The 21,688-nt window shown below is 40.0% G+C and overlaps 1 protein-coding gene across 1 annotated transcript in view; it reads right to left on the reverse strand.

Annotated features, from left to right (window-relative positions):
- The window catches only part of NRXN3 (neurexin 3), a 1,807,186-nt gene extending 1,789,136 nt beyond the window's left edge, over window positions 1–18,050 (reverse strand). Inside the window, exons 1-2 of the mRNA XM_006864755.1 lie at window positions 17,752–18,050; window positions 11,509–11,670 (exon numbers count right to left, since the gene is read on the reverse strand). Coding sequence (XP_006864817.1) covers window positions 11,509–11,610 — 102 coding nt within the window. The 5' untranslated portion in view covers window positions 11,611–11,670; window positions 17,752–18,050. The remainder of the gene's footprint in view (window positions 1–11,508; window positions 11,671–17,751) is intronic.
- Window positions 18,051–21,688: the final 3,638 nt, after the last annotated feature.

Genomic DNA, 21,688 nt, shown 5'->3' on the forward strand with positions numbered 1-21,688 from the left:
AGATTTGCCTAGCACAGTCATTTGATTTCCTAACTGCCACTTCCATGAGCAATGATTGTGGATCCAAGTTATATGCAATTCTTGACCATTTCAATCCTTTCTCCATTTATGATGTCCAGTTGTAAGGATTTTTATTTTCTTTACACTGAGTTGTCATCCATAATGAAGGCTATAGTCTTTGATCTTCATCAGCAAGTGTTTCAAGTCCTCTTTGTTTTCATCAAGCAAGGTTGTATTATCTGCATATCACAGGTTGTTGATAAGTCTTTCTCCAAACCTGATGCCATGTACTTCTTAATACAGTCCAGTTTCTCATATTACTTGCTCAGCATACAGATGGAGTAAGTATGGTGAAAGGATATAACTCTGACACCCACCTTTGCTGATTTTAAATTATATATTATCCCCTTGTTCTATTTGAAAGACTGGCTCTTGGTCTGTGTGTTTTGAATTGCCATTCTTTAGAATGTTAGCCATAGTTTGTTATGATCTGCACAGCTTTGCACAATGAGTAAAACACAAGTGAATATCTTTCTGGCATTCTCTGCTTTCAGCCATGATCTATCTGATATCCACAATGATATCCCATATTTGATGTGCTCTTCTGAATCCAGCTTGAATTTTGGGGCAGCTTCCTCTCAATACACTACTGCAACCATTTTTAAATTATCTTCAGGACATTTAGGTCATGTCAAATTCTACTTCCATAGGACAACTCTTCATGTATGACGACAACTCTCAATTACTTGGTTCAGAAATCTTTGCTTCCTTAGGCTAAATGTCACCTTTTTAATATCAGCTTCTTGAATCCCTTCACCTTTTTCAAAGCTCCACTCTAAACTTATTCCAATATATCAATTTAATTCAGTTATCTTTTTAAATTATTTATCATCCAGAACTGAATAGAACACTCCCAGTAATCACACTAGCACACAGTGATGATGATAATGATAAAAATGTCTTCCTGACCATTTTCAGCATGCCAAGCATTGTTCTGAGCATTTTGTGTTTATCTCAGACAATACTCACAGTAGCCCTATGAAGTAGGTATAATTATTGTGCCCATTTAATACATAGACAAAGTGAGGCACAGATAGGGCTAATTATCTAGCATCATAGAGCTAGCGAGTGTGGGTTGTGGCTCTGCAGCCAGGAACTCTACTTTCAGAGTCTGTCCTTGTAACTAATAAATTGCACTGTAGAACTATCAGTTCCTTTGCTTTCCAGATCACACCTGTTAATTCTGTCTCAGATTCTGTAGGCGCATATTCTCTGTCATTCTCATTTTCCTGACATCCATGTTGAGTAAGAAGCAACCTTGTCGCATCCACCAGAAATGAGCACAAAGATCCACAGGGATCCACTTATCCAGTTTAGGTTTATATGTTTAACCAGTTATTCCTTTACTAAATAGATTTCATTACTAAATAGGTCCAACTGTAATTTCCCCATCTTGTTGATAAGGTTATCACAAAACGTATTGTCAAGTGGTTTCCTGATATTTACTTATGCCCGATTCATAGTCTTTCTGAGTAACCAGTATAGTACCCTATTGGATGGATATATGAGTTTCATTAATGAAACACTGCATATTCTTATTGATCATTCTTTTCTTTGCTAGGGGATCATACCTTCTGTTAATAATATGCTCCAAAAATTGCCTAGAATCCAATTATGCTCAGAATACCATAGCTTTCATTGTCTGATATATATATATATATATTTGGTCTTGTCTTTCAGAGACAAAAATTTCTTAAAAATTACCAACCAGGTCTCAAACCTCTTAGTTTCAATGCTTTCCCCTGTATATGAGGAAAGCATTCATACAAGTTAGGAAAATGGACGCCTCATTACACATCCCCAACACTTTAGGATTTTGTTTCCTCTGCTGTGCCTTATGGTCATTCTTTCTTGCTCATTACAGTTCCTTGTAATCCAGGAGGTGATATTTTTCCAGAACTTCTCATTTGTCCACTTCACAAAAATGTTACTCTTAACTTTGAAAACAAAATTGACAATATTTGGCTTTAACTTCTTTGTTGTTGTTGTTAAGTACCGTCGAGTCAGTTCTGACCCACAGTGACCCTCTATACAGTTTCCAAGAAGCAGCTGGTGATCTTGAACCACTGACCTTGCAGTTCAAATGACTTTGCAGTACAGCACATTAACCTGCAGCACCACACCAGGACTCCCTCCTTTTGTTGTTGTTGAGAAGTGCCATCAAGTCAATTCCGATCCATAGTGACCTTGTATAGGGTTTCTGAGGAGCAGCTGGTGAGTTTGAACCACTGACCTTGAAGTTCAAATGGCTTTGCAGTCTGGTGCATTAACCCACAGTTCCACACCAGGAGCCCTTCTTTTAGCCCGCCTAAAATGGCAGTTTCTTATGATTCTGCCTGGTAAGTATTTCCTGAGCTTCCATTTCTCCTTTGCCTTTCCCTCTCCCTTTACCATCCTCCATTCCTCAGTCTTGGATTATTATATTTTAATTCCTTGTTGGAATCTTGTCTTCTTTGATTTCCTTTTTGTGGTTCTTCACTTCTTCCTAAAGGAGAGGAACAAATTCAACTCTGGTGCCCAGAACCTTGAATTCCTGTGTTACAATTTTGAGAAGTTCTCCACGGTAGTGTGCACTTAGCTGAGTAGTACACGTTTTCACATCAGGACACGATTGTCCAAAGGAGGAGCTGTTGTTGTTGCTAAGTGTTGTTGAGTTGATTCTAACTCATAGTGACCACGCATAGGCTTTCTGAGGAGTAACTGGTGAGCTTGAACTGCAGACCTTGTAGTTCAAACTGACCTAGCAGCCCAGCACATTAACCCAGAGCACCACACCAGAACTCCAAAGGAAGTGTATGGCTTTCCAATTAGCTTTGGAACTGGATCCAATCACCAGGTTCCAATTCAGCAGTTCTTATTAAACAATATAGGAACTCTCCAAACTTCTGTGGTTTTTTTTTTTTTTTTCATTGCAGAAATAGCAAAGAGCAGTAAGTGGTTCCTTGGCCAGATCTCATTGATTTGGTTTCTATTAATAATATAAATAATAGCTACATTAGCATTTGCACAGTGTTTTACAGTTATAAAGCACTTCCATATTTCTTAAACATATTTGCTCTTGACATAAAAATGTTTGGAATAGGTATTATTATTTTACACGTAAAAAACTGTCAAGTGGCTTGCTGGTAACCACAATGAGTCTAGGCAAGCTTCAAATCCCAGACTTGTGCTTTAAAAGTCTACCTTTCCTGTTCTTCCAAGTTAGTGTAGAAAACTCACTTGACCTTTGCTTCCTCTGAGACAGCACAGTATTCTTAATGCTAGGAAGAAAGAGATATTTAAACCCAATTTGTACACTGAATATACCTGTTTAGATAGCAGCAGTAATCCCTACCTGAGAAATCAGTTAAAATACAAATACAAGAGCTTGAGATAACAAAATACAGAGGATGAGAACAGGATGGATAAAAAATATAGCAGTTTAGAGGAAGAGGATAATGAAGAAAAGAAAATTAAGAGAGAAATTAAATGATTGCATAAAAGACAGCAGCGAAAGACAGTGAGGCAGGGCAAAATAAAACGAGTATATTAAAAAGAAAAGAAAAGAAAAGAAAAAAAAAAACAAACACATTATCCCAAAGCCCGCAGGTGCCAGCAATTCAAATAAACATATAGCAATTAACAGAATTAACACAGCCTTAAATAGCTTGGCTCACCAGATGTGGACTCCTATCAGGGTTTTATAAAATGTAAAGTTATTGCAGATTATACCATTAATCATCTGTTCAGAGATTATGTCTAGCTACAAAACCCCACTCGGTTTTAAACGACTAATAATCACAAAGGGATGTGGACGGTAATGTGCACAATGATGTTCTATTCCATCCTTTTTCCTTTAAATATGCGTTCAATCCTGCTGCTTTTCCTTTCTGATTAAAGATACACAAGAAAAGAGGTAAGATGGGCCAGTCAGTCCCAGAGGCCCCAGCAGCACTACAGCTTCTCTATGGGAAAAGGGAGGTACCAACATGCCAGGGAGCAGTAACAGATTGAGAAGAGAGGATGGAGATGTAGAAAACGTCAAATCTAACAATAAGGAACTTGTGCCTCATAGAAGGTTATTATGATATGGTTGAGCAAACTCCCTAATATTTGTTCTAAACCCATTACCATAGAGCTGACTGTGACTCAAGGCAAGGTTCAAGGACAGAATAGAACTGACCATATGGTTTCCAAGGGCGCAAATCTTTATGGGAGCAAACTGCTACAGCTTTCTCCCACTGGAAAGCTGATGGATTTGAACTGCTGACCTTTTGGTTAGCAAGTGAGCACTTTCACCACCTGGCTATGAGAACGCCTTGTAAACTCTCTAGTATTGGTGAATCTGATAGAGACCCTATTCATGCAACTCAATATTTGTTTGACATTTTTCCTCTACACTACACTTGGTCCAACAATGATAGCACAGTGACATTAAGGATAAAGGAAGGAGAAAAGCACTGAGAATAAGAGTCATTTGAAATGGAAATGAGAGTTAGAAGCATTTTTCTGTAGAAATTATAAGACTTAGAGATGCACTTTTCTGTCCTAATGCTAAAGTTGATGGACCACTTCCCATCTCTGCTCTCCTACTTCCTAGGACAAAAATATACCTGAGGAAACAACAGGTGAAATGCTTATTCAAGGAATTAAGGCCTGATGGACAAGATGCCAATCAGAAAGTGCACTCTACTACTTAAAATCCTTCAATGGTTCTCTATTACTCACAGAATAAAGTCCAAGGGTTGAGCATAAAATAAGGCTGTGTGACCTGGCTTTATCCTTAACTTTGCAGGCTCATCTCTGACAGATTCCAGTCATATATTTGATGCTCTGATGGAAGGTTCCCTACCCAGACACCCTGTTCTTTGCTGTCTCTGGGCCTTTGTTCTTGGTGCTCCATCATCCTGGTGATCCATCACCATTCCCACCATTCTCCTTTGTTAATGTCTACTAATCCTGTGTGACAAGGTTGTATTCTTTCACCATACTTATTCAAACTGTATGCTGAGCAAATAATCTGAGAAGCTGGTTTATATGAAGAAAAACATGGCATCAGGATTGGAGGAAGACTCATTAACAACCTGCTATATGCAGACGATACAACCTTGCTTGCTGAAAGTGAAGAGGACTTAAAACATTTACTGATAAAGATCAAAGAGCACAGCCTTCGGTATGGATTACATCTCAATGTCAAGAAAACAAAAATCCTCACCACTGGACCAATAACAATATTTTTATCCATGAAGAAAATATTGAAGTTGTCAAGGACTTTATTCTTCTTGGATCCACTATCAACACTCACGGAAGCAGCAGTCAAGAAAGCAAATGAGGTATTCCATTAGGGAAATCTGCTGAACAAGATCTTTTTAAAATGTTGAAGAGCAAAGATGTCAGCTTGAGGACTAAAGTGTGCCTGACCCAAGCCATGGTGTTTTCAATAAGCTCATATGCATGTGAAAGCTGGACAGTGAATAAGGAAGACCATAGAAGAATTGATGCCGTTGAGTTATGGTGTTGGAGGAGAATACTGAAAGTGCCATGGGCTGCCAAAAGAACCAATAGATCCGTTTTGGAAGAAGTGCAGCCAGAATGCTCCTTAGAGGCCAGTATGGCCAAACTTCGTCTCTCATACTTTGGACATATTGTCAGGAGGGAGCAGTCGCTGGAGAAAGATACCATGCTTAGTAAGCTGGAGGGTCAGAGAAAAAGAGGAAGACCCCAATGAGATGGATTGGCCAAGTGGCAGCATCAGTGGACTCAAGCGTGGCAACAACAGTGAGGTTGGCCCAGAATCGGGCAGTGTTTCATTTTGCTGTGCATAGGTTGCTATGAGTCGGTACCGACTCGATGGCACCTAACAACAACAACTAATCCTGAGGCTCCAATTACACATTATCTCCTGGACTGTTCCTTGAATGCTGAGGGCACATTAACTACTTTCCTTCCACCGTCTCAATATACCAGTAAATACATCATGGGAGCATTAACTGCCTTTTACTTAAATTAATTTTGTGTCTGCCTCCCCCCTTATCTGTCAGGTTCCATGACTGGTTCATCTTTGTATCATGATCCCTTAGCATAGTCTTTGGCATATTCTAATTTGTTTTTAGTACATATGACGGATTTCTAAAAGTTCATGGAAAAATGGAATTAGAAGATAATGGAATTTTCCCACAAACTTTTGAAGCTCCCTCACATTTGTTGACCTGAACACCATCAGGGTTCAGAGCCCCACAAAGTTAGCTCATTTATTTATTTATTCCAGACACACTTCTTGAGTAAAATTTCCTGCTACATTCTGGGGATATACCTATGAATAGATATGATCTTTGTTCTCATGGAGCCATAATTTTAATAGGGGAAAATTGACAATTGCCAAGTAAACAAATGAATAAAAAAAAATGTATGCTCTGCAGGCAGTGAATTAGGTAATGATTGGGGGAAGGCAAGAAAGGATAGTGTAGGACATGTTATCAGGTATTTCAGCAGTTAGCTCCCAATCACATCTTCAGCAAAGATGAGAGAGTTATAGAAAGCAATCCTTGAAATAAAATTGTCTCCTTGTTCCTGAAAGGGATTTGTTAATACAGGAACTATAAAGATAGGGATGAAAGTTTGCTTATGCTTTATTTTATATTAAAAAAAAAGCTGCTTTATGAGGTACATTATGTAATTCTTAATAATAATTGTTATAGTAAAAAACCTCTGTATTGTGCTATGTGATTTTTACTTTTTGATACTTTATTTTGTACAGGAAAGGTCTTAATATCTCCACATTATGAGCTAGGACACTGAGATTCAAATAATATCAGTGACTTCTTCAAGGCATATGCTCTTCTTGTTGTTGTTGTTAAGTGCCCTAGAGTCAATTCTGACTCATAGCAACCCTTTATAGGGTTTCCAAGGAGCAGCAGGCAGGTTCTAGCCACTGGCCTTGTGGTTAGCTGTCATGCACTTATCATACAGCGCCTCACCAGGACTCCATTGAAAGCATATGTTGCTGTCGTTAAGTGTCCTGGAGTCGGCTTAACTTCATAGCCCCTTGTATAGGGTTTCTGAGGATATAGACAACGATAAAGCCTATTCTCCTAAACAGGTTTTTTGATTCAAAACCAAGAGTTTTTGTTGTTTTGTTTTTCATTGAACCATGCTGCATTTCCTAAACCCTTTTTAATCCTATTCTTCCTAGAAGAGCTACCACACCATTTCTCTTATCCTAGCTTTGACTGTTTTTTTTTTAAATGTTTTATGGTTAATTATGTGATAGTTTACATGGGAGAACATTAGCTTTACATTCATCCTATCATACATTGTTTCATTGCCATGGTTACAATCCCCTCCATGCACCATCAACCAACCAAAGTGTATACCCTGCAAGCCTGCCCCCCGGTCATCAGCACACAGTCCCTCTCCTTCTCTGGGTCTAGCACCCCCAGGCGCTCCATCTCTCCATGTCATCATCTCTGCCTCCATCTCTGGAACTCTGAATATTTTTGTGTAGCATTTCTCTTAAGTTTGAGGTTTCTAGAAAGGTTCAAGTATTGTCATGTCAAGATGTACATTGGTCATTCAAAGGAAGTCATTAAGTTAATAGTTGCAGAAAACATTTATCTTAAGAAAGACATTTCTTAATTTACAAACATGCAATTTCACTCAGCAGATATTGATGGAAAACCCACTGGTGGTGGTGGTGAGCTGTGGAGTCATTTCCAACTCATAGCAACCTGCATATACAATTTCTGAGGCTGTAAATCTTTAATGAACACCTGACCTTGAAGCCCGACCCATAACCACTACACTGCCAGAGCTTCTTAAGAATAAATATGTTGGTGTTATCAAGTGCCGTCAAGTCAATTCCAACTCACAGCCACCCTGTACAAAGTTTCTGAGTAGTAGCTGATGGGTTTGAACCGCCAACCTTGTGGTTTGTACTCCAGTGCTTATCCTACAGCATCACACCAGAAGTCTAAGAATAAATATACAGCAGACAAATGAAAACATGAACACAGAAAGAGGAACAAGATGCTGACTGTGAGGTTTAAGTGGACACCAATCTCTTATGACTAAGGTATCTGGGGAACCACAATCGTATGATGATAACACGGATAGCCTTAGTTGTTACGTTTATCAACTTAGGGAGTTTGAACAGAGGTAAAATCCATAGCTATTATAGCTCAGGAGTAAAGTCATGTTGCTGTTTGTTGCTGTGTGCTGTTGAATCAGTTCTGACTCATAACAACCCTGCATAGGATTTCCGAGGTCAGTGACTTAATTAAGGCATTTGTTGTTGTTGTTGTTGTTGTTAACTGCTGTGGAGTCACTTCTGACTCACAGGGACTCTTTATAGGGTTTCCAAGGAGCAGCTGATGGGTTTGAGTCACTGATCCTATGGTTGTTGTTGTTGTTGTTATGTGCGGTGGAGTCAGTTCCGACTCACAGCGACCTGTACAGGGTTTCCAAGACTGCAAATCATTACGGAAGGAGAAAGCCTCATCTTTCTCCCACGGAACAGCTGGTAGTTTTGAACTGCTGACCGTGAAATTAGCAGCCTTAGTCATAACCACCACTCTACCAGAGCTCCTTAATCCTATGGTTAGTCATCCAGTATTTATCCTACATAGCCACACCAGTATTCCAGTATTTGATTTTATGTATGTAGTAAGTGTAGCTCCAAAGGTAAAACTGATTTTATGGCAACACAGAAACATCATGAACTGCAAGAGGAGCTCCGTGTCCCCGTCACCACATTCTCAATCTAAGGAAAATGACACAAGAAAGCATCCAGTTAAGTATAAGACATCAAATGGCAAAAGAAGAAAAAGGAAGAAAGAGATGCAGTGACGAGGAAAAGGACATTTTAAAAACTGGAAACTGTTTCCTGAGGTAAATAGTCAATGTAAGTAAGTGGGAGTTGTCAAGGGGCTAAATCCCAAGGTAGCTGGAAACTCTGGCCTGTTTACCAATTTGCAAAAGACAAATATTAAGAATAAGAGAAGAATTTCCCAGATTTGCACAGAGAAAATGAATTACAGTAATTAAATGGAAAGACACGATACACCAGGACTGTATTAGACCTAACAGTATCTGGCTAAAACATAATAATGAATACACAAAGGAGAGGAGGAGGTGCAAGACCTTCTCATCTCATCTCTGTTTCGCCCAGTGCTTTAACTTTCTATCTCCTAAATTGATCTGGATTTAAAGACTGATTTGTGCTGTGAAGTTACACAGATTTTTTAACAATAATAATGTTATGTCTACTATTGGCACTTTTTCAGAACTGCCTTTAACTTTGAAACTATGACATGAAACTTCTCAGTAATTTCTGAAGCGTTTGGCTCTCCACCTGACAAATGTTACAGTGTGTATCAGTGTGTGTGTGTAACTTTTCCATTCACTTTATATTCTGCATGAGCTCTTTGTGCGTGTATGAGGCCTCTTTCAAAGTAATTAGGAAAACCCTTCTTAATGAGTAGTCAAAAGATTTCTGGTTTGAGATAAAGTGTATTTATCTCAAAATACACAATTAAGAAACAGTTCGATAGAATTGTGTATAAATGAATACTGGTTTTTAGAGACCAGGCCTACATCTTGCCCAGGGGAATCTCCATCCCCACGATGGTTTCACTATAGACATGGTCAGCTACTCCACAGCAGCAATGGCATCCACAGGCGTGAGGATGGTTCAGGACCTGGCAGTGTTTTGTTCTGTTGTGCATAGGGTCACTATGACGGAACCAACTCAATGGCACCTAACAACAACAACACTCCAAGGCAATCAATGCCTGATTCCTTCATGGGTGAAGCACCTTATAACAGGAATCTTCCTTTAGACTTCTGATGAGAAAGCTGTTCCAATCTAATGTGACGGAACAGTAGTTAAGAGTTTTTCAGGTTTCATTAGACAGTGAGCAGTTTATGCCTTTCCTCTATCCAACTGAGAGTAAATCCCAGAGAATAGGTGGTCTATGCCTGTCACAGTTCTGTCTGGATGTCAGTAGAATCCCTAAAGACTGCAGGGAGAGAGGAAAACACCGCTTGGGTTTGTCCTTCACACTGAGAACTACACAAAGCTGTAATGATTTTTCCCTGCTTTGTCTCATTTCTCCTTTCTGCCCCTTTCTCTAAATTCACACGTGGGTTATTGTAACAGACCCAGATCAAACGTAATTACTTCTCTGAAATGAACTTCCATCAAAACTTTACCGATTTCTTCTCCTCAATTAGAACACTTGGTCTATAGTCCTGAGCGCATTGTGTCCTACACTGACATTACTCACTTTCTGGTCTGGTCTTCCTTCCTACATAATAAAGTCCTTGAGCCTGGAGACCCTAGTCTGGAAAAAGCCACTAAGCTAGTTACAGCGTGCATGTACACATACACATAAATAATCAGATGAAAAGTTGATTTCAATCAATGGTTTCTATGCACCTACTCTATGTCAGCCATAACAAACACAGCCCCTGCCCTGATGTGGTTCACAGTCACATGGTATGAATGAATGCATATACAAAGCCATTTTATGTATAACTGATTTTTAGCATGTTCCAAATAACTATAGTAAGAATAAAATGTGCCCTGACACATGGCTGGTAAGATATCACAGAGATTTTCACAAACAAGAAGGAACACTGTTGGCTTCTCAAGGAATTGCCCCTGGGAAATGGTATAGATATCTTAGGCAATCAAGCCTAGCTTAAACAAAATGTGCACTGCAATGCTCTGAAGACAGAGTGTTTGGAAAGAATTCTGCCAAATCAAGCCTGACTCTTTTGCCTCAACAATTGACCTTAGAGATTGAACTTACACTTGACTGGAGTTCCTTGCTGTCAACCAGAGGATTCGGCATATCAGCTACAATGGTAAGAAATGAGGAATGGCAAAGCCCCACTGCTTTCTCATAGCTACTGGCTTTGAGCAAAAAAAGGAAAAAACTCATCTTCTAGACTTCAGTATTATATTCTAAGAATTTCCCTTCACCTCAAATAATGAGACTCTTGGGAACAACAGACTTGGCAAAGGTAAAATAATATAGATGTTATATTTTAGTCAAGATATGCAACCACAAATTAAGCCGTTCTAGCTAAAGCTTCTCTACTTGCCAAGTAAAGGCATAAGATTAAAGTTTACATACATCAAGTTCCTTGAGATTTCAAAATAACTTTCATCTGAATCATTTCAATTTCATTTAATGTATAATGCATACCAACCTGTGAAGACTCCTCGTTACTTGGAGAAGGATGAAAAGTGAGTCATAGAGTACGTATGTGGTAAATCCAAAGTCATACACTAATTTAAACTGGGACTAAAACCTAAGGGATCTGCTTACAAGTCCACAGCCTTCTTCTGCTACAACATAAAGTCTCATAAAAGGAATTACAAGGGAGACCTTGTCATTAAACTGGAAGTCTCCTTTGTTCTTAAGTAGTCACACTGCACACCAAATGGCTTTCTGTGAACTTTACCTCTTTCAGGCAACCCATGAAGTTGTTGCTAACAGGTGAGCCTGGTAGGTCAGCAGTACTTGGGCTTCCTCCCACGTAGAAGAAGTCATCTGAGCCCAGCATAGTGTAGTCTTCCTGAGTATATCCCGTCGTGGTAAGAATGCCATCCACAGATATTGTCACCTGGTAGAGGGACACAGGGACAAAGAAAAAGAAAAAAAAAAAAAAATCCCAGCAATGACCTTCTGGTTCTTTCAAAATCCAATGGCTTCCCCCTACCTGTAACATCATTTTCATTATGGTTTTGGTAAGATATTCTTTCTAATTTGGTTTGATTTTATTATGTGCAGCCAAGTTCCATTTTCTGGTCTGCCTCCCTTGTGGCCCAAACCTCCATTATTCCCCTGCAGATTCAGGGGAGAGTTTGTTGGAATTGCCAAGCTGAGCATCTAGTTCTCCCCATTGCACTCTTTATTGAGCCAAGCTAGAAAATGGAACCATCCTTAAACAATGCCACTTGTCTCAGTTTACTGGTAAAATGTTCATTTATTTCTTAAATGATGGTTATTTATGGTAGCAGTGAAGAACAGCAAAGGAGACATTTGACAATGGGTTTTGTTAGGGGTTGGTCTTTGGTTGTGAATGTTTTCGTTGCTTTTTTTCTTTTCTTTTTCTTTCTTTTTTGTCTCACACCACACTGACAAACATGCATTCAGGGCGGGAAGGAGAAGGGCCTTGCTTTTGATGAGTTATGAATGATACATGCCATGGATAATCCCAGGACACCAACCCCTGCCCTCCCTTCCCTGCCATCACCACCACCAAGAGAAGAAACAGCCCAAACCAAAATGGCAACTCTAACATAAAGAAAGGAATTATAAGGCATAAAACCCAAAATAATGAGAAGAATAATGCCCACAGGGAAGGCACAGTACCCGTACTTCCATCATTCACAAGAAGAGCAGAGGGCAGAGAGAAGAGATGGACCACAAGACGTGCACACACTGCATATGCTGACACACCCATGCAAAAATGATTGGGAGCCAAGAGAGGGGCTGAAGAAAAAAGGTCAGGGAGTGGTAAAAAGTGAGGAGAAATCAAGGAATAAAGGAAGGAATCAAAATCCACTTCACACTTACATGCACTGAACAAACTGGAAAACAAGATGGAAGTGGGTGGGGGGGGGGAATACAACACTCAAAACTAATGGGTAGTCTTTTCCCTGTCTGCCACCTCCCTCACTGATTAAAAAAAAAGAAAAGAAAAAGTCCAAACCCAACCCTAAACTAGATGAAGGATGATAGGAGAATGAAAAAGATGAGTGGGGAAAAGAAAAAGAAGAAAGTGAGGTTGAATTGATGGTTGGTAGTTTGTTAGTAATGGGAAGGGAAATGAGAGAATGGATTCTGATGCCAATGGGAAGTCAACGAGACGAGACAGAAACATGCCATGCAGGATTTATGGTGGGCACGGTGGTTGGTGGAGCTCCCTTTGGCCAAATAGGGGAGTGAGGTCAGAGAAGGGACAGGAAGTCTAGGAGGTGCTTTCCTCCACAGATCACCTGAGGCAGATGTGGCCACACAAAAGGGAAAGAGACAAGGAGTTAGGAGTAGGTAGGAGGAAGAAGAAAGGAGAGAAGGTAACAGGGGTAAGAAGAGACAGACAGAAGAAAGGCTCCACTAGAAATCTCTGCAATCCCTAGTCTATAACTTGGAAGTAACAAAATAAGAACAAAAAATTAAATTCAGCTGAATAGAGAAAATTCAATATATATATGCAATATATATATTACGGGGGGAAAATAATAAACATTGGAGAAAAGGAAACCTTACCCTACCAAACTCAACCAAATCTTGTTTCCAGGACAAGAGAATCCCCATCTTTTTTTTTTTTTTTTAAGAAAAAGGGAGTTTTTCATTTAGTTCAACAAAAATTTAAAAAGAAGAAGAAATTAGTCTACAGAGGATCAAAGGGGGGTCAGGAAGGAAGAGGGGGCAACACACGGCAAACCCAAAAAAAGAGACAATAAGAATGATATCTACCAGACAATGTAGTTTGTTTACCATAGCGTGTCCAATGCCTGAGTGCTTTGCGGAAAAGGGGGAAGAAAGGAAATTAAAAACTTGTGAACAGAACGATTGTTAATTAAAAAAACTAAAAACAAAGATGAGTCGTTAGGGTGTTAGTACATTAGTTGGTTAGTAAAATGACACATTGCATGAATGATCTTGTGTTAGTTATTCAAAAAAAGGCACCCAACACAGAAAGAGAGAGTGGGGAAAGACAATGAGACCAGGACTTTATGGAAAACCTTGCCACCCCAGGCAACTCAGGAAGGGGCTGCATTTCCACCTTGTCATTGCACGTTCCCACTTCTTCTAAAGACCACTCTGAGCAGATCTCACCCTGTTAGAGTTAGCACCATACTTACGTTTCAAGGACTCTTCTGAGTGAACACCGCCCCCTGACCCTTCCCACCCTTTAACAGACAATCCACCTGTGCTAAAAGAAAAGGCCCCCTAATTTTATAGTCCCCCATGTAAATCTGAAATACCAATATGTCAGGATTTTTATCCCCACATCTGATTCTGACTACATAGCTGGGTGATCCTAACTCTCTCCTAGAAAGAAAAGAACCTCAAACATTTTCAGATCACACCTATCATAGGAAGGCTACATTATGTAGCAGTGGTTATTTTTAAGCGTCATCAAGTCAGTTCCGACTCATAGAGACTCTGTATAGGGTGTTTCCGAGGCTTTAACTCTACTTAGGAGTAGAAAGCTTCATCTTTCTTTCATGGCATGACTGGTAGGATTGAACCACAGCCTAGTCATTATCCAACGGAGCCACTGTGTTACCTAACGTAGTATGGGGAAGTTCAAGACTCAAGTGTCCCTAGATTTTTGTAGATATGTTAGGGGACTCGACGGCACTTAACAACAACAACAACAATGTTAGGGGAAGAAGAGGAAACAAAACAATTTCCTCTTTCCTTTACTTATAGTTTAGAAGACTCACATCATTGGAATGCATAAAAAAAGTTTGAGTCTTAGACATTTTTTTACACACCCCACCTCAAAATTTTTACTTTGCCAGGATGCTTTGTGTTAAAATCTCTCTCTCCTTTGACAGCACTTTTCAAGCTTTTAAGCAGGAACCTAGATGAGTAGCAGGGAGGACTGGCCGATTCCACAGGATATGAGAATGTCTCCTCATTGCTCATTTTCAATATTTAATTGCCAACACTCTCTGAGCCGGGAGGTTGGAGAGCTAGAACCCTGGTAATCTCAATGTTGTGGGCGCTGTTTGACAGAATGACATCTAGAGGTAGAACAACCCATGTGATGACCTTGACCTTGTTCAGGCAGAGTCATGGACTCCCTAACAAATATAATTTTAAAAGAAAACCAAACAATAACATGATCTCTAATCCTAGTTATAATTTGGAGCAGAGAATCTGCATTGCTTCTTTCAATCAGAACTCCTTTCCCTTGACTTGGTTCAAAGGCAGAGGCACGAGGTGATGATCCTGGAGGTAAAACTGGAGAGACTTCTACTCCATTTGCCAGTGAATTTACCATGAAACCCAGGTTAGCTCTCACCAGATAAATGCTCTGCCACAGAAGCCCTTCAACCTTACAGAACAGGCAGACAAGACCACCATCAACTGGCTTGCAAATATTCATCAATCTATTTACAGTTTGATTTAGACAGGGACTTTCCAACCCTTTAAGAATCCTATGGAACTCAAAAAGATGCTATAAATGTTATTGGGCAAAATAATAATCTTAGGTGATTTGGTGTTAAAAAGATTACAGTTGAAAACTCAACTCTGCTTATCTGAGATTTCCATCTCTTTCTGTAAATTGCATTTGGTTGTACACCCGTAGTCAGGAGTTCAGTGAGGCCCAATTTAGGTAGGCTTTCTCACAGTGGTTAAGGTGCTCAGCTGTTTACCAAAAGTGAGTGGTTTGAACCCACCAGCCACTCCACAGGAGAAAGATGTGACAATCTGCTTCTGTGGAGAGTCACAGTCTTAGTTCTGCTCGGTCCTACAGGGTCCCTATGAACTGGAATTGAGTCGATGGAAGACAGTTTTTCAGCAAAGCAAAAGCCTAGGGTCACTGTAGCCTTGTCTGGGACTGAGAGCTCTACTTAACTGCCTTTTTGGCATCAGACAGATGCAGTCACCTTTGAGATGGAATGTTGTCTTTGTAAATCATGTGCATTGTCGCAGTGAGTCTAGCACTCAGACCAGGGATGAGCTCATAATCCTTCCGGAACATAAGGTGCTTTGCATATTTAGCCATCACACATGGTTGGGGAGGATTGTAATCACCATTTCACAAATGCAAACTAGTGTTGAAAGGTTAGATGGCTTGGCCAAGGACACAGAGAGGAGTTGGGTTTCAGAACTTGGCACAGACACCTCTCAGACTGGCTTTTCTCTGGCTAGTCTGTCGAAAACACCAACACCAATATTTAATTACAGCTTGGATTATTCCCTCTCAGTTTAAAGGACTTCATTGGGGCCTGATTCTATTTTAGAAAAGGGTTTTTTTTAGTAGAAATAAAAGTGAACCTGGCTTAGGCTAATGGGACTCATTCCAGAATGGCAGGAAAGTGTGTGGGGTGGAAGAGTTAGCAAAACTGACTAATGCCTAACATGTGTTATATGTATCTGCCTGTCAAACTGGCAAAAGGTCACTCTTGAATTATTTAGTCTAGTCTCTGAAGCTCAAACATATCAAGGCCTTATATGTTATTAAATGGGAATCTGATGCGGGTTCTCATGACAGTCAAGTTTTCATCTGAGTGTTAAAGGGGATGGGTGGTGGTGGTGAAAGAAACTATCAACAATAGGGTCCTTTGCCATTAAAGGAAGCAAAAAAAACAGCCAAAACTTCCCAGTCCAGGGGCGTGAAGATGCTCGGAGACTCTAGTGTTGGTGGCTTTAGTTATCTTCAGCACAAATAGGATGGCTTCTCTCAATCAGGTGGCTTCCTCAGTATACCTCAGCATGGAGTTGTGTGCTGTAGTCATTATCTATTGGCAATGTGAGTGGGCCTATTCCATTTCTTTAGCATTAGTAAGGAGTCATGCTTTTATCAAACAGAAAACACGTGCAAACACCCATCAGTTCTTATGCTTTCATGTTTACGTTTATATCAATCAGTCCTATCACGGAGGAACATTTGATAAGCACTTTCTGGAAATTTACATCATGTTTTACGAATAGAAAAGGATAAATGTTGTCCAGTTGGGTTTAATGACAAATTCACAAGTAGATAAACCAAATGGAAATGGTCATCTGGAAAAGGCAGTTTCACTATAGACCTTGTTTTTACAGGAAAAAATAAGCGCTTTCTCCTCACTGGTATGGGTTGGTGAAGTAGTAGTATTGTTATGCTTAGTGTTCATAACTATTAAGTTGAAAGCAATTTCACTTGACTAAGGCGCTCTGAGACTGTTGTCACCTGACAGTTGCCTGCTTAGAATCAGCAAATGATGGGAGTTCTCAAGCATGGACCGAACCAGGACAGGCTGCTCCAAAGTTGACGTTTTATTTGGGTCCTTCCACTTTCCAGGCCTCCCAGTCAATTGAAGCGTCTCGGAGGTAGAGACAGGGATAATAAAGGAGGGCCACAGCACCAAGGAACTGAGAAACAGAGGAATTCAGAAAGATTCCAGAGAATTCATTCCGAGGTTAGAGGTTAAAATAACAAGAGGGGAGAGAAAAGGGAGGGAAGATGGTAAATTAAAAAGGAAGAGAGAAAGAAAGACTTTTCTGGAAGGAATTCAAATTATGGCTTCATGGTAACGGCTAACTTAATTAAAAAGGAAAAAAAAAAACACACACACACACACATATATTCAAAGAATGAAGAAAATCTACCCAGCTGCAGAAACAGAATGCTGTTCCTAATTAAATTTAACAATAACATGATAGATTCAAATGTAATTAAGTAAATGATAAAAAGGAAAGCAGAATAAAAGGGATGAAAGTATTCATAACTTTCATTATCTACACAACTGAACCTCTTTCTTAAAATAATAAGCATAAATGGAGAATTGAAGTATGAAGAGAAATATACTTTAAGAATTTCCCTTGTGAAATTGCAAAGACTGGGAGAAAGTTAGACTCTGACATATCCAAACCCGCATCTCTATCCTCTTCAGCTCACCCATCACCTGCTCCATATACTTCCTGCTTCATTGCTTAGGAAACACCTTTCTCTACACTCTTTCCCTTCAACCATTACCTGTCGGAGGTTGCGTGTCACTTTCACATCATGCCAGGCGTTGTCGTTGAACTTGCCATTCACGGGCTCCACAATGGCCTCAAAGGCCCCGGACCCCAGATTAATGACCAAGGAGACTGCACCATCCTTCAGAGCCAGGTTGACATAGTCAGCCGATTTTCCCGTGTGCAGGATGAGCCCATTTCGCTGCCAGGTCTTAAAGGAGAGGGTGATCTCATCGCTGCTGCTCTGGATCGGATTCTGAGACAGGTCATAGCACAGGTACTCTGAGCCCCGGAAAGTGGCCACATTCTCCTCTCGAGCTGTAGCGATAGGAAAGAAGAAAGGAGTCAACACTTGACTAACCTGAAGCAGGTCCATGAAAACAGGTTCCAAGGGCATTGCCTCTATCATGTGCTCTCGAATCTTCCACCAGCACATATCTGAATACCAAGGGAGACTAGCTGAGAAGAGGACTACTGAGAAGCTATTTGTCTACACCAGGATAAAAGACAAACAAGTTTGTGCAGGTGCACTTGCTGTCTGTCCTTAAGATTTCCTCAGGGACAAACCTTAAGGGAAATTTCATGCAAAACAGTAAAGTGAGGCTTACATTGCATTAACTACAAGGATGACTTTTAAATGCATGTAGAAGAGTTGCTTTAGAGTAGATCATGAACTGGTCTGACAAAGGGTTCTTTAGCTTTAGGTACACTTTACTGACCAACAACTAATAATCAATTACCCTGAAAGATTTGCCCCTGATTTCCATCCATTAACAACATAGCAAACTTTAGTCACCCTGGTAGAGTCCTGAGCTCAGTGGAATGTGTCTGGGTTATTAAGTAGGGAGTAGACCTGAGAAGATGATCAAGCAGGTTAGGAAAGGGGACTAGAATAAAATTGTATGGTATGTTTTGACTACACAGCAATGTTGTCATTGTTAGGTACCACTGAGTCAGTTCCAACTCATAGAGACCCTATGCACACCAAAACAAAACACTGTCTGGTCCTGTCACATCCTCGCAATTGTTGCTATGTTTGAGCCCATTGCTGCTGCCACTGTGCCAATCCATCTTCTTGGGGGTCATCCTCTTTTTTGCTGCCCTGCGATGCTTTACCAAGCATGATATCCATCTCCAGATTGGTCAATACTGCTCTTAAAAACCAAAGGCAAACCCACTGCCTTCAAGATGCTTCACTAACAGTGACCCTAAAGGACAGAGTAGAACTGCTTCTTGGTGGTTCTGAGATTGTACATCTTTATGGGAGCAGACAGCCTCATCTTTTTCCCATGGAGCAGTTGGTGGATTTGAACTAACAACCTTTTGATTAGCAGCCCAATGCCAAACCCACAGAGTCACCAGGATTCTTCATACTACCCCTGTTGTTATTGTTGTTGTTAGGTACCATTGAGTCAATAGCGACTTAGACTCAAGCAAAAGGGGCTTTTGCTAGAGGTCTCCTACTTTAGATGACTCTGGTCTGACTTGCTTATGACTCCGCTTAGGACTGGGAATTCACAGAACTAATATGACAGTCCATCTGGAGCCCATATTACCCTTAAGATCATATCCTAGATGCTGTTGTCCTAATTCTCTGTCCAAAGATACCTAAGATTGTTTCCCTGGCTTCTGTGTGCCTCCTATCTGAAGACAAACCATAATGTCAAAGTTTAAGCACAAGAAGTAGCCAGACGAGGCTGTGGTCAGAATTAGCCATATGGGGTGGAAGTCTGGTAGCGTAGTGGTTATGAATGGGGCTGCAAACTGCAAGGTCAGCAGTTCAAAACTACCACCTGCTCCGCAGGAGAAACATGAGACTTTCTGCTCCCGTAAAGATTCACAGCCTCAGAAACCCTGTTCAGGGTTGCTATGGGCCAGAACCGACTTGACGGCACTTAACAACAACAACAGCGACTTAGGTATATGATGGAGTCCAAGGTGGGAAAAAAAGAGGGCAGGTTGAGGACCAGGGAGCGATTCTCTTTGTGCTACCATTTTCTAATGTGGAATTTCAAAGAATCTAAAAATTCTGAGCTCTAACCTGACTTTCCAAGTAATCATAAAAATATTTTTGCCTATGTAAGAAGACAGATTACAACGGAATTCAAAATGTTTGTTTTCAAAATTGAAAAATTCCATTATCTTTTAATTCCATTTTCCACAAACTTTATGAAGCTCCCTCAGATATTTTACTTCATTTATTGACTTTTTATTTTGACATATAGCACGTATGTGGACTTGGATTTGTTTTCTTGCCAAAAAACCTGACTTACACTAATTTCATATCATAGTTGATCAAAACTACCCAAAGCACCTACTGATGAAAGAAAATTGACAACTATACAGGTTAGATATACATTTTCCATCTAAAGACTGTGGGGAAGGGGGTGCTACAAGATGAGATTGAGAAAAATCCATTTTCCCTCTCTGAAATACACTCCCATCTTATTAAACAAAGCCAAGTCTACGTCACTTAGTTCTTTATCACCCATCACATCACTGAAGTAAAACAAAATACCCTCTCAACATGAGCTAAAAGCTATAAAGAAGTCTCTGTCATAACTGTGACATGACCACTCACTTCTTATTAAATGTCGTCAAGTCATTCCAACTCACAGTGATCCTGTATAGGGTTTATAAGGAATGGCTGGTGGATTTGAACTGCCAACATTGTGGTAAGCTGTTCAATGCTTATCTTACAGCACCACACCAGTTTCACTCACTTTGTTGTTCTTGTTAAGTGACCCAGAGCTATCCTGTTTCCGAGGACTAGCTGGTAAGCTTGAACCACCCACCTTGCAGTTCAAACTGACTTTACAGCCCAGCGCATTAACCCACAGCACCACACCAGGATCACTCACTATGTACTGTTAAATTTATCATAGCATTGAGACATCATTACAGCATGAACCTCAACTTCACACTCGAGAGAGTTAAAGAAGAAAACAAGTTTCTCTAATGTGTTTCAGACAGCCTTAATGACATGTGTCTACCTATGAATGCAGATTTCTCTTTGCACATACATACTGATATAAGCAAAAGGAATATGTTTTTTACATGCTTAACATGTAGCTTAAACATTTGTAAACACCAAATATCACTCAGAACATAACTCAGGCCAGATAGATTTTATCAAAAATAGTCAGAAACTAGTACAGAGCAGAAATTTGATACTATCTATCTATGTGTTTGAAATTGAATTTAGAGATCATCTGAAGAAAAGATTTGATACATTAAACACTAAAGATAGAAGAGTTGTGGGATGACATCAAGAACACCATACATTACGAAGACAAGAAAGAAGGAAAAGATCAAAATGGATGGCAGAGGAGACACTGAAACTTGCTCTCCAACATAGAGATGCTAAAGCAAAAGGAAGAAATGAGGAGGTACAAGAACAGAAAATTTCAAAGATCAGCTCGAGAAGATAAAGCCAAATATTACAACAAAATGTGCAAAGATCTAGAATCAGAAAACCAAAAAGGAAGAACACACTCCGCATTTCTCAAGCTGGGGGAACTGAAGAAAAAATTCAAGCCTCTACTTGAATTATTGAAGGATTCTCTGGGCAAATTATTGAATGATGCAGAAAGCATCAAAAGAAGATAGAAGGAATACACAGAGTCACTATAGCAAAAGGAAACAGTTGGTGTTCAACCATTTCAAGAGGGAGCATATGATCAAGAGCCAATGATACTGAAGGAAGAAGTCCAAGGTACATTGAAGGAATTAGCAAAGAACAAGGAATTGATGGAATACAAATTGACATCTTTCAAAAAAGTAAGGCAGCGCTCACTCATCTACGCCAAGAAATTTGAAAGACAACTATCTGGCCGACTGCTTGGAAGAGATCCATATTTGTGCCCATTCCAAAGAGAAGTGACCCAATGGACTGTGGAAATCATCAGGCAATCTCTTTGATATCCCATGTGAGTAAAGTTTTGCTAAAGGTA

Source organism: Chrysochloris asiatica, unplaced genomic scaffold, assembly GCF_000296735.1.
Source record: "Chrysochloris asiatica unplaced genomic scaffold, ChrAsi1.0 scaffold00070, whole genome shotgun sequence".
Taxonomy (NCBI): Eukaryota; Metazoa; Chordata; class Mammalia; order Afrosoricida; family Chrysochloridae; genus Chrysochloris; species Chrysochloris asiatica.